General features: G+C 45.9%; 1 protein-coding gene across 1 annotated transcript in view; it reads right to left on the minus strand.

The window, feature by feature from the left end:
* The window catches only part of PGM5 (phosphoglucomutase 5), a 170,291-nt gene continuing 156,525 nt past the window's right edge, over positions 1–13,766 (minus strand). Inside the window, exon 11 of the mRNA XM_037061711.1 lies at positions 1–1,501. Coding sequence (XP_036917606.1) covers positions 1,412–1,501 — 90 coding nt within the window. The 3' untranslated portion in view covers positions 1–1,411. The remainder of the gene's footprint in view (positions 1,502–13,766) is intronic.

Below are 13,766 nucleotides of genomic sequence, written 5' to 3' on the forward strand. Positions count from 1 at the left end.
TAAGGATGAAATAAAGAATTTCTTTTTTATTGGATACTGAATGTCCTAGCACATTTCTGACAGAAGCATGGATAGACAAATGGAAACAGACACCTTGTGGGGGATGTTTCGATGCTTGCACTAATCTTGACTACAGCAATAACAAACTGCTCAACAGTCAGAGCACGCCATGTCATCTGTGCAAATGACACAAGTGAGAGTGTCGTTCCCAAGGAAGCAAAACATATGCAAACAGGTCCTGCGCACCCAGTGTCCTGGCAGAGTCCGAGGGAGGCTGCTAAAGCTGCAAATCCTTGTCCCTGGCAAAGAAAGCCTGCTGTGACCCTCTGCTGCCAGCAGGGGTCCCCACTCTGCCCATTTCTGTAGCCCCAGTAAGGTTTTCCTCCAGTGCCCACTTCATTTCCTACTTTCACAGTCTTTCATTGTCTCCTTTTTCAGCCTTTATAGTAAGAGCTGAACTGTGTCCAAACAAGTGCATTAAAACAGGCCTTTATCAGGAGATGAGATAGCAGAGAGAAAGAGAAATAGCAGACATGGTGACATTTTGTCTTCCCGGGAGGAATGAGTGTAAGCCCATGTGTCACCCTAGGTGATGGAATTGAGGAAGGGTCTGAAACATGTGAAGTGTTCCTTTGTGAGGTCCTGCCAAGAAACTGTTTCCCACCTGCACAATGAATGGCTGAATTTGAAGGGATGCAGCCAGCTTCATAGCCTAACTAGTATTTACAAAATAAGAGGAAAACCCCCTTTGATAGGTTTCGTTAAAAGCATGCCATTGTGCTTTGCAGACAGCTCTAGAAGATGTGAGGGGAAGCGGCATGGGGACCCGGAGATGGGGAGGAGGGAGAGCAGGCCGTCAGGCGTTAACGGGCATGAGGCGGGCTCTTAAGTGTTCTACAAATCTCCTAATGGAAAACCTGACCTTGAACGTCAAGTTGAACCCTCCTCGATGCCCAGGAGTGTCTTCTTGGGTCTGCCCAAAGGCACCTGTGGCTTCGGGTCTGCTGGACTCCGGCCATGGACTCTCCTCCAGTCTATTTCAGAACCTTCTCCCAACGGGACCAACGAGGCCTAGGTGTCGTGACTAGCAGTTTCCTAGCCCACGGACCCTTTCTCAAAAGGGGGGTGTCCTCTGTGTGATAATACAGTAACACATGACAGGGCAGCTTTAACAGACAACGGAAGACCCTATTGCATCTGGAAGAACTGACCAACGGTCAAACAAAAACAGATGTTTCTCTTTTCCCACCCAGTCCCCCCACCCCCACCAGCAAATTAGCTTTTGCACTTCCCTTCCCCCCAAAGTCATAAGAGGCACAAACAGGTAGCAAGAAGGCGTGGGTGAAGTGTCTCCTGCCGAGCGCTCTCCTTCGTCCCTGGTGAGGGATCCTTCCTTCCTTCCTTCCTTCCTTCAGGTGATGACGGTGGGACCCCTCCGGCCGGTCCGCTCGTGAATCTGGGATATTTTCAGCGCGATGGCTATGAGCGGGCTCAGCACTGCCTGAAAAGGGAGGAAGAAGGTGTGTGAACAACTCCAGCCAGTCACCGGGGGGCCACTGTGATGGGTTTTGACCTCAAACATCTGGATTCCATTCCAATGTGCACCTGACAGGCAGGACCCTCATAGACAGGACACCTGTTCTCTGGCTTCGGTCTCCTGTTCCACACAAGGAGACCGAGTGGGCAGGGCGAGGGGAGGAGGAGGAGAAGGCGATCTCCAAAGTCTCCTCTAACTCCCAGATGCTTCGATCTAAGGCAGGAACCTGCGCAGCCCAACCGCCAGAGCACTGGAGCATCTCACAGATGCAGCTTTGTGAGCCAGGGAAGTTCAGAAAACCCGTCTTCCTCTGCCGTCTTCTCTCCTCACATGCACCACCCCACACACATACACATGAACTTGAGGGAAAACACTGGTTCTCCATCCTGAGACCAAATGTGAAGAACCTACTCTCTTAGGATGTCAAAGATGACAGGCCCATCCAGTTGGTTAGTGCTGCAGAAATACCTGCTCGTTTCTCCCCCCAGATAACACGGTGGCTCCCGAGGCTCCTCAGTGTCCCCTAGAAGGAGGACACTGGGGCGGTTTAGAGACCTAAGGAATGGATTCCTGGAATGACGGGGGACACGATGAGGAATGAGGATGACTTCTTGCCCATTAGCTGCTCATCATGTCACAGGACTAATGTGTTGTTTTCCAAAGTGTAGGGCATATACCACTCAAGACAATTTTAGTTGGTACAGGTTATTTTAGATGGTGCAGGGACACAGTGTTACTTACAAAGCAATGAGAAGGTCACTCTACCTTCCATTCTTCTTCCACCCTCCCAGCACCATCAAGGAGAAACGCGGCCTCCAGTCCGGAACGGTGTAACAAGGCAGAGTGCGCCGCAGGCAAGCTTTCCCCGGGTGAAAGGTGCTCTCATGCTATGCTTCTGCTCTCACGCTTTATATTATTCCTTTTTACGGTGCCCTTTTATCTACCGGGGATAATGTGTTTTTCCTTGTAGAGCACCACTATAAACTTTCTGTAGTAAGTAAATGGATTGAAGTAAAAACAAAGTGAGTCGATTTAAAAACAAATAGTAAATAGAGGTACTGACAGTAAAGAAGCTTGTGAAATCCTGGCATAAAGGAAGAAAAAATAAACCATTTGAGGAAAATAAAACCTGTCCTTTTGGAGGGTGGTGGGGGAGCTCTGTCACTTGCAGCCCCCATATACACCTAACAGATACGGGGATGAAGGGAATGCACACATTCTCATCAGACAAGGACTCCAGCAAATGCCCAGGGTACAAGTAGCCCAGTGTGTCCTGAGTAGAGCATAGACACAGGCCAGTCCTGACTGATAACTGAGGAGTTTAATGCCACAGTGAAGCTGAAGGATTGAATTCATTAGGAGAGGGAAGACGGGGGAGTGTTTTTGAGCTGAAAGGTGTCACTGTCAGAGCTATGCTTTGGAAGGATGTCTCTATCAGCAAATCCAGTGGTTAAACACATTCATGGCTAAATGTATTAAATTATCTTCCTCTATGAAGACGTCTAGATGACAAGGCTCAGATGCAACTATGGACACTAGAAGGAGATGAAAAATCTAAAGTCATCTCACAACTAAACAAGCCAGCAGTGGCTCCCTCTGGTTCCACACCCACAAACTTGACACCTAGAAACAGAGCATCTCTTTTCCTTTTAATAACCCAACTGAGGGCCAGAAAAATCTACTGCAGGAAAAATCTTCTACACTTTCTCAGCATGTAGTCAATGTGATACTCATACAGGGACATCTGCATTTTTAAAAAAATCCTAACCAAGGATGAGAGAGAGAAAGAGAGAGAGAGAGACATCAATGTGAGAAATATTGATTGGTTGCCTCCCATAGGCTCCTAGACTTGGGATCAAACCCATAACCCAGGCATGTGCTCTGACCAGGGATAGAACCCACAACCTTTCTGGAATACGGGAGATACTCCAAACAACTCAGCCGCCTGGCCAGGCCAGAATCTGTATTCTTTAGGAGCCAAACATCCACTGTGTATGGAAATCGGGAATTATTCACTTTCACTCCTCTTCCTCTCCTGTTTTCTCTTCTCTCTTTCCTTCTTCCCACCCCCCTTCTTTTTTTTTATTTTTTGCTGGGGGGCGCAATATACCAGTAACTCCTCAGTGATTCCTATGAAAGAGGTTGAACAAGGACAGTTTAAAATCAATCGCTTTAACTAAGTCCTAAAGAACAGGCAAAGATACATTTAAAACAGCCCATCAATGTAAGAAAATGCAGTGAAACTGAATTTGAAATTTCAAGAACTGAAATGAAAACATACTTATTTTGCATCCTTGTATGTTTCAAGATGCAGGATTTTCCACTCTGTGTGTTTAAGTGCTGATACCTACTGGCAAGAGCACAGTTGTAACCGATGCTGTAAATACTTCAAACTCCCCTTTACAGATCTCCACTGCACGTGGTAGATGAGCCTACGCTTCCCATCTTCTGTAGGACAGCTGACTGATGGCCACAGCACACTGGGGTCTGTGACCAGACACAGGGCCACTCTCTAACATGCTCCCTGACTTCTGCTTCCAGCAATTGAGTTAAGTGCTTACCAGGAGTCAGTTAAGTTTGCTCCTAACCACATTAAGGCCTGTTGTACTTGGTATTTAGAGCATGCAGTTATTAAATACCCACAAACCAGTGAAGTGTAAGTATATATATAGGTAGAGGTTCTTTCTGTGAAAATTAAGTTGAATGTCTGAGAAGACTTAGGCAATGGCCATTAGCTAATCCTGTCAAATCAGATATGAGTGAGGTACTATAAAATACGTGGGAGAAATAAAAAGAATATAAAAAATTGTTCCCTCATATAGCTTCACAGTGTCTGTAAATTCTCACTGGCCATAAAGAAATTTAAGCTGAACATTACGGATGATGGATTATGAATGAAAATACTTTGAAAGAAAATAATCACAACTAAATGGTATGATCATTCTTAAAGAAAAGGTCTTAGACCAAAAGTAAAAGATTGAAAAATAAGTATACACATACTATTTTGTGCTAAAAAACAATGGTTGAGATATGTATGCCTTTAATGACATCTGTTAACCCTCTTTCCGGGTTAGTGAGCCAGGCACTATCCCCTGTCCCGACCATGTCGCATGAGAAGGCTTCCACGGCTCTGTTACGCAGACCAAAGGGGAGGGAACATAGTTTGGAATGTCCAGATGAGGAAGACTGTCGGCACAGGAGCTCCTACCTGAGCAAAGAGCCCAGGCCCGCCTGGCCCAGAAACTGTGGGGCTGTCTGCCCGCAAGGGCCGAGGGTTTTGGGAAGGATACCAGTGATTCTCACCGTGGACTAAACACTAGTGAGGTCCACGAGCCATTTTGCAGTAACTCAGGAAGTCTTTAGGTGTGTGCATGGCCCTAAAGAGCTCTGGGGGGAGTCCCTGGACATGTCCAAGATGGAATTTTTGCCAGCCTCGTGGGAGCTGCAAGTCAGAATTAGTTTGAAGATCACAAAGTAAGGTATTGTTTTCCTGTTTGAGTGTGTAGAGTCAATACAGGGGTGAGAGGAAAGGAGGGAGGGAGAGAGGGAGGGAGGGGAGGAGGGAGGGGGAGGGAGAAAGGGAGGAAGAAAAGAAGGAAGGAAGGAAGGAAGGAAAGGAAGGGAGGAAAGGAAATAGAAAAGAAAACCACCGTTTTGATATATATGAATCCCAGATACTTCACTCATGTTGTCAACCATGTACTATGGAAAAAAGAGAGGGGCGGGGATTAACTTTCCTGAGGCATTGGAAAGGCCCTCAGAATGGGAAGTGAGAAGAGGAGATAAAAATGAGAAGCCCGTGTATGTGAAATTTCTGAGGTGGAATGAAACACAGAGCTTGAGAAGCAGAGAGGACCTTGGACTCGCCTAGTTTGATTCTTTCCTGTCACAGACCAGGAAACCCAGCCTCAGGAGGAGACGGGATTGGCCCAGGGCTACTGCTGTGTTGGGTGGCTGGGCTGGGGTGAGAACCTAGTGATGCTTCCTCTACTGTTCTTCCATCACGCAGCTCTGATTCTGAGACCTGCGAGACAGAACTCGACAGGGAAGCGAGCCTGGGGAGGGTGGGGAGGGAAAAATGGCAGGGCCATTGTCCCGTGGGACCACACAAGCCCCAGGTTAGATGAGGCATCTGAGCAGCCGTCTCGCTGACCAAGAGCAGGCAGACAGCGGGAAGTGCACTCCCAGGGATGTGAGTGGAAGTACCAAGGTGATTTTTTGAGAATAGAGGAAATTACCTAATAGAGGCTTTAACCAACTAGGAATAGGGCATCTTTTTTTCTGATTCCAGGACCACTTCTTAGGATGCTTAGCATAGCTGTCCCACACTCAGCTGCAGGAAACAGTGAATGTCCGTCCTGCAGCACACGCAGCTGGCAAGGTGTCCACCCAACAGCACTCACACTGGGGTGCCGGCCCGGGGCTGGGCGCACTTGGCTGTCATCTCGAGTGAACAGACCTGCCAGGCTAAACAGGAAACTGGATCCTGTCTCTGTTTAAAAATTTGATACTTTGTTTATCTTGGATTTTCTGCATTGATTTTGATTTTTTAAAAATACGATATTATGACATTTATCTCTATTCCTGGTTTTTTTGGCACCCCCCTTACATTTTGCACCCTGCTAACCTCACCCTAATCCCAGCCCTATATTAGGTTTTAAGCTGTTCATACCTCCTGGAAGGACAGAGAAGGTTTCTCCTTTCACTGTCTTTCCCATCTTATCTCTTGCTCTATGTGGTGGTTGTTTTGATCCACATTCACGGAAATCAGAGCCACAAAAGCAAACCTCTGACAAACTGAACTCCTTACCCTGACCAGCAATAGACAGGAGAGGTGTTATATGATGTAAATGTCACAAGACTCAAAGTAAATAGTTAACTACATTTTTGGAGAAAAACAAAATCCTAACCAGAGACACAATCACTTATTAAGCAAGATTGGTCAGACTCAGTGGAGGGAGCCCCTGGGCTGGCCTCAGTGAGGAGTGTCCCTTGCAAGGGTTAGGCAATATCTTTCGGGAAGGAGTGGTGGTGGGGGGGGTGCAGAATGGCGGTACTTGTCCTAGCTCATGGTGGGGGGCAGGTGCCGCAATCCAGAGAATGCAGACCATTCAACACCAGAAAACACTAACATTTGACCTCTGCAAAATCAGGATTGCTAACAAATGGCACTTTCTCCCGATCCTTGGGGGCGACTTGCATCAACATTCCCACTTTGGTGAAAGCTGAACTGCACCGCCCGACTTTCTCTCAGGATTTCATTCAAAGTCCATTTTTAGTCCATGTGTTGCTTGCTTAGCCTGAGGCAGTGGTTCTCAAACCTGAGCGTGCATTGGAATCATCTGCGAGATGTGGTAAAATGCAGACAGCTGGCTCCCTCCCCTTGCGTTCCCGATACAGGAGGCCTGCGGGGAGGGGTCCACGATCTTGCATTTCTAACAGGCTCCAGGTCCTGCTGGTCCTGCTAGTCCAAGGATCACACTTGGAGAGTGCTCTAAGGTATGAGCATACTGCTCTAAGGTATGAGCATTAGGGGGCCGGTCAGACGCTTTGCTCTGGGTAAACATTGGGTGGCCTTGTGTACATTACATGATCTCACTCCCTGGCCCTAGCTGACTGGACCGGGAGTGGGTCCTGACCTACATACAGGCAGACAATTTATGGTCTGGCCAGTGACTGAGATAGCCTAGGGCAAAACTGGAGCCAGCTGATCAGATTCTTGCCTTAAACTGAGAAGCACCGCAGACAGATGGTGGGGTGACATGCAAGGGCGACAGCAACCACAGAGACCTGTGCTCTTCTCCACGACAGCATGTGTGCCCTTTCCATCCCCTGCGAGCTGTCTTAGATAATCTGGGAGGGGAGGGAGCCCCAAATGGCCACTGCTGAGCTTCTTGCCAATTCAGACGGGGGTGGCCAAGGTAGAACTAGTTTGAGTCATCTAATATGGAAATGTGACATCCTTCCATCCCAGGAGATGTGGAGCAATTCATACCTGTTATGATGATAAATTTAAAATCGTCTCCTGCCTTTGTTTCCAGTACAACTCAGTCCTGGAGAAAGTTTCTGATAACACGGTGCTTCAAAACCCCAGCACTCATACAGTGCAACAGAGGAGAGTCCAGTACACGGGTCTGTGACCTGAGGCTGCTTTTTCAAGAGGCCTAGAAAGAGGAGAGGGAATCTACCCCCAGCTTCTCTCAGCAAGCCAGGAGGCCTGGCAAGGAGTTGCATTTTCCCGGAGGAGGAACAGAGGTTTTTGTCTTCTCACAAAGGAGCCATCCACCAGCCTCACTTCCCTGTGTATTCCCACTGGGGGCCCCTTTCCTAATTAGCACAAAGGTGCCCTACAGGCTAGACGCCACCCTATTTACCTAGTCCAGATTGCAGATAATCAAGATGACCAGCTATTTGACATTCATTTGGAAAGCATACGGAAGCAGCAAAATTATTACTGAAATTCAAAGCAAATCAAATACATTTTCTAACACAAATTAAGAGAGAAGGCTAAGCATTGCAAACATTTGCTCTCTCACAGTTCATACAATCATGGTCCTAATTTTCATCCCCTGTCCATGTAATAAACCTACCAATCTTGATCCAAAATGGACCTAAAATTAACCAAAATACAGAATATGAAAAAGGACGATAGGTAAATCTGAATTTACCTGTAGCACTGAGGAAGCCCATCTGTCTTGTCAGTATCAGAAAAATAAATACTCGCTCCCCCAAAACTCTCTTCCGAGGGGGGAAAAGCCATTCCAAGATATGTGCAAATAAAATTCTCCCCCCAAAAGTTCAATCAAAGCAAAAACTAATCTAGCATTTTGGGAATGCACAGACAAGCCTAACAGAAACCACAATGACCTGGCAGGGTGGACCGATCTTCCAGCACTTATTAGACAGGGCTCTTAATCTCTCTGTACCTCGTCTTTAAAACTGGGATGCTCATAACAGTTCCTGCTTCACAGGGTTGTTGTAACATGAAATGAGACACAGCACGGCCCTGCGCAGCGTCGCCAGCCCTGCATCTGTGGCCCTGGCCCTGAAGACTGCCGGGAGGCCTCCCCCGGTGAGCATGCAGCTTGCACATCAAATTCATTCCCGCTCAAAAACATTTTCCTGGCTGGGTTGAGGTCACAGGCAATAGAATTGATTCCACAGCAAGACAGAGAATTGATGTACTGACTTGCAAAATCTCAGGAAAAGGAAATACATTCCCTGGCCCCCATCAATGGTTTGTGACTCGAGTTCTGAAGTTGTGGTTCTCCTTTAGAAATTTTTAATAGCTTGCTCCGAGTATCCAGTAGGTACCAAGCACTTTTCCAAATTCATGTAGTGAGCTAATCTTTACAAATAGTCTGTGAGGCAGGTGGTATTGTCTACGTTTTACAGGCAAGGAAGCAGGCTCAGAGGCGCTAGGCGACTTGCTCGAAGTCGCACAGCTAGTAAGCGGCAGAGCTCAGCCCCACACCCGGTCCGCACTGCGATTTTACCTGCAAAGCTGTGCTGTATTTCACCATCCTAGACCACCCTGCTGCTGAAGAAACGTTTCCCTTCTCTGAAAGGTTTAAATAAATTTGTCTTCATGCCTTTACTGTAAAAAGGTTTCTCCATTCTAGGTACAGTACTTGTAAACTACCTTTTTAAGAATTGTGAAATATAGAACTCATAGGAAAGTACATGAAAGATATATACTCAAATTATATATAAAGCTGATGCTGCTTCTGGGGGCCCAGCCTATTTGAGTTCTAAATCAACTCATCAAATTGTTCTCCTTAGTTAGCAAGAAATACAGTGTGTACATAGAGCTGATGTCCAAGATTTTTCTTTAGAAAAACTCTTTAAAAGATTAAGGGACTTACTTTTTGACCCCTATCTGCAGAATTTATCATGAACAGATGATTTTAAAAGGCATTTATCACATACTTTTCTGAGTGCATTTTATTACTTTCTAATTTAATTGTCCTTATGATAATACTTTGCATGATTTCATTCCCCAGCATACAGTTAATTTTTACACACGTTCCCTGTGGCATGAAAAGAATTTACATGTTGATGTAGTTTGGTGTAGTTAATATATGTCCATTAAATGAGGCATGTTAACTATGTTGTTTAAATATTCTATAACCTCAATAACTTTAAAAAATCTATTCTAATGATTTCTGAGAGGAATGTTAAAACACGTCAAAGAGATTGTAGATTTCTTTCTCTATTTCTCCTTATAGTTCTGCCCATTTTTTGCTTTATAGATTTAAAGCTGTTAGGTCTTCCTGGGGAATTAAACTTGGGTCATTTTGAAGAGTCCTTCTTTGACTTTAACAATTATTTTGACCTTTATCTAAAACTAATAAAGCTAGATCTTTGATTACTATCTGTATATAACTTTTTCATTTCTTTTAGCTTGCAAATTTTCTGTTTATTTCTTTCAGATGTGTCTCTTTCCCCTGGACATCTAACTCGTTTACCTTTGAAGTGATAACATAGTCTATGTTTTCCCCTGTTAGGTTGGGAGTTATATCTTTTTTTCTTCTATTTTTTTTGTGATGGCCACCTAGAAATCACAACACAGATCCTTGACCTATCAAAGTCTAGTAATGATCTACACTTTTACTTTCCTCCTCGATACACAAAGATCTTAGCATGTCTTAACTAAGACTGCTTTCACAGGGCTCACAGCTATTGGGGTTGTATATTTTAGTTCTCTAACATATCAATATGATGACTACTTTCAGCACCACAAGACATTACTAGTGTTTTTACAGCCGGTGTTCATTCAAACCAACCCCTGCTCATAGCTCCTCTTTGCTTTCTACTCACTGAGGCATCTCCAAGGTTCCACATGGGAGACCTTTCCTCCCACATGAAGAACGTCCTTGAGAATTCTTTCTGTGTGGGTCTGCTGGTGGCCCATTCTGTCCAGATTGTTAAAAAGATTTTATTTATTTATTTTTAGAGAGAGGGGAAGGGAGGGGGAAAGAGAGGGAGAGAAACATCACGGTGTGGTTGCCTCTTGCACACCCCCAACTTGGGGAACCTGGCCCGCAGTCCAGGCATGTGCCGTGAGGGGAACTGAAGAGGCGACCTTGTGGTTCACAGGCCTGTGCTCAATCACTGAGCCGCGCCAGGCAGGGCCCAATTCTCTCAGGTTTTGTTTGTCTAAAAATGTCTTTATTTTGTTTTCATTTTAGAAAGATAGTTCCTAGACTGTCAGCTTTTTTATTTCAGTCTTCTGATTTCTAGTGTTGCTGCTGAAAAATTAGTTGTCCATAAAACAACTTTGTCTTTGATTTTTTTGTCTTGCCTTTTCCTTTCTGCCGGTTTGGCCTGACATGCCTAGATATGAATTTATTTTTATCTGTCCTGCTTGGGCTTCTGAAACCAGTGGTCTGGCTTCCTTGACTGGCTCTGGACAATCCTCAGCTCTGACCTTTCCAAGTCTTACCTGTGCTCTAGTGGCTTCTCCTGTCCTTTTGCGATTTCGATTAAATTATGTTAGACTTCACTATATCCATCACGTCTCTTACCCTCTATTCTATATTTTCTAGTAATTCTGGTACACGTTGCTTTGTCTCTTCAAGTGCCTTGTAATTGTTTGCTGGCCACTTCGTTTCAAAATGACTTACAGAAATAACTTGAGACTTCGGGTAGCGTTAGCTTCCTTCGTCTCCTTGGAGGTAGTTCAGAGCCATGGATTCAAACCCTCCAGGCTACAGTCTGCACTCTGCCTTTGGGATGGTTCCCTTCGAGTTTCGAATCTAGAGCAGGGGCTGTTCTGCCTTTGGCGAATTCCCAAGTCTCACTATATTTCTGTCATCCCCATGAAGCTGCCATACAGGGCTGCCTCTTAGCTGCTTCCTCTGGGTGGTCCTTTGGGCGGCAGAGACAGGTGGTGACATGCCAGGTTTTCTACCTGGACCTGATGCTTGTCACCTACAACTTTAATTCCCCCAAAGCAGCCATTCTTAGCACCTCTCCTGGACAGGAAAATACTCCAGGGCGGAAAGACCTCTGCCTCATTTCCCTGAGCTCCAACCTCTTTCCTTTTTGTGTTACTGTCTTATTTGGGCTTTGGGCACTGAAGCTTCTCAAATGATGCTTTTACGTATTTCTTTCAGCTTGTTTTCTTTTTAGAGGGTGGGTTAGTATGAATCACATCGTCCACTACTCCTAGAAGCTCGCAGTCCATCCCACAGGGTTGGGTTTTTCTTTTCAGTAATCATTTTCCTGCCAGTATTTAAGAGTCTTATTTCATATGAGAATCCAGCCAATCTAGCAAGCCCGAGCTCGAATATTAATAAGGCAATAACTGGAGAGGGCTGAGTGCCACTGGAGTCCCACATAACTGGTCCCAGTCTAACATTAGCTGCCTGTTTCAGCATCTGAATTTGCCACCACTGAACTAGCAATAATGTAGAGGGATCAGTGGAATGATCTCAGTAGTAATAAGCATACATTTTCCCTGGATAGTTCCATGTCCAGGCATCCAGGACATTCTAAGCTAACTCCCCTTTCCCTGAAGTGGAAATTATCGCTAGGAGGGGAGCGAAGACTGTATAGGAGAGCTGGCAGATCTGCAAGAGGATTCCAGAACACTATGGGGAGGACAAGGACTGAAATCCTTCCCAGCCCTGTTTCCCGAGCTTCAGATTCTCAGCATGAGCTGAGCTGACCACGACTAGGACACAAACTGTAATCCGGGAACTGTCTCCTCTCAACCCAGCCCTCCCGGGAGAAACACTGGAACCTGGCAAGGCAGCTGTGTGAACAAAGGAAGACAAAGAATAGAGATGCTAAGACCCCAACCCATTTTAGTGGGCAGAAGCCCTGGCTGAGTGAAGTCCTGACAGAATGAGCTCTTTTCCTCTCCCACCTTGAAGAAATGCCGAGGCCTAGGCAGGGATCTTCAGTGGCCAGATGGTGGAGGCCCATCCCAGGGGGGGAACACTGTTTCTACAGGGGAAAAGTTAACAGTCTGCTTGTACTTTCGACAACGACCACCACAGCCCATTTGGTTTAACCGGCTGCAGTAGCACTGCGGCAGTCTCCAGCTCCTGGAGAGAACAGCCGGCTCAGACAGGACTAGCCCCTGGGAAGGGATTGGAGGACATCAATGGAGAGGAGACAGGAAGTGTAGACAACAAACCAGTCTTCCCTCTGTTCTGGAATTGTGGTGCTCAAGAATTGCATCTGAGAACAGTCGTCGAGGATGGGTTGGGGTGCATTACTGATACGTCAGGCTGAAATGGGTACCCCCATTACTCTAATTTATTTTGCATAAGTGGGTACGCATCCTTATATTTTTTTGATAGAATAAAAATAGCATCCTAGTTAAGACAATGGGCTCTGGGTCCAGAGTCTAGGTCCAAAGTAGTATAGCAGCTACACTACTTAAAAATAATAGGTTATTCCAATTCTCAGGGTCGAAGTTTTCTCCTCTATAAAACATGGATGGATGAGTATCTATCACACTGGATGGCGATGACAATTGGATATAACACACACAAAACGCATCGCATTCTGCCTAACCCACAGACAGGCAGGCACGTGACACGTGCTGCTACACGTGGTTGTTATTGTTATATTATTACTGAAGCAGCAACCTTGCCTACTAGAACATAGGATGGAAGTCAGCAGACCTGCACTCCAGCCCCAACAGACTGACCTTCGGTAGACAGACAACAACCACTTGGCTTCTGCTTCTTTGCCCGTAAAACGAAGTTCATATTATCTTTTCTGAAGGAAGATCAGACTAAAACAAAGATTAAGAACATCGGAAGTGTTTTTCAGTTTTCAGATGCCCAGAGCCACTCCAGTCAGAGAAGTTCGATCTCTCTGCATCAGTGAGGTCACCTTAGCCTCAGAAAAGCCGGTCTTCCTTTTTATTTGTGTGCAGCGGGACCAATATACTCAGCCAGAAGGAATACAATCAGGTTGCAGTTGAACAAGACAGGGCTGAAAACAGAAGGATCAGACGCCACTGCACGTGGAAGACATTCCTCAGGGGTGTATCCGTTTTTAAAGCAGTCGGCAAGGACCGCCAGACTGAGCGCCAGTAGCAGAAGCAAAGCGGAAAGAGAACTTCGGCCACGGGGGCTGCCTGAGCCGTGGAGCAGAGGCAGCACAGCAGGAGAACTGTTAACACCAGGCACACGAAGACAGAAATGAGCCCTCTTCATGAAGAGAGATTCTTCCCTGCGACCTGAAAACTATTCGTGGAATTTATGGA

Source organism: Sturnira hondurensis, unplaced genomic scaffold, assembly GCF_014824575.4.
Source record: "Sturnira hondurensis isolate 20B ecotype Veracruz unplaced genomic scaffold, ASM1482457v3 Scaffold0013515, whole genome shotgun sequence".
Taxonomy (NCBI): domain Eukaryota; kingdom Metazoa; phylum Chordata; class Mammalia; order Chiroptera; family Phyllostomidae; genus Sturnira; species Sturnira hondurensis.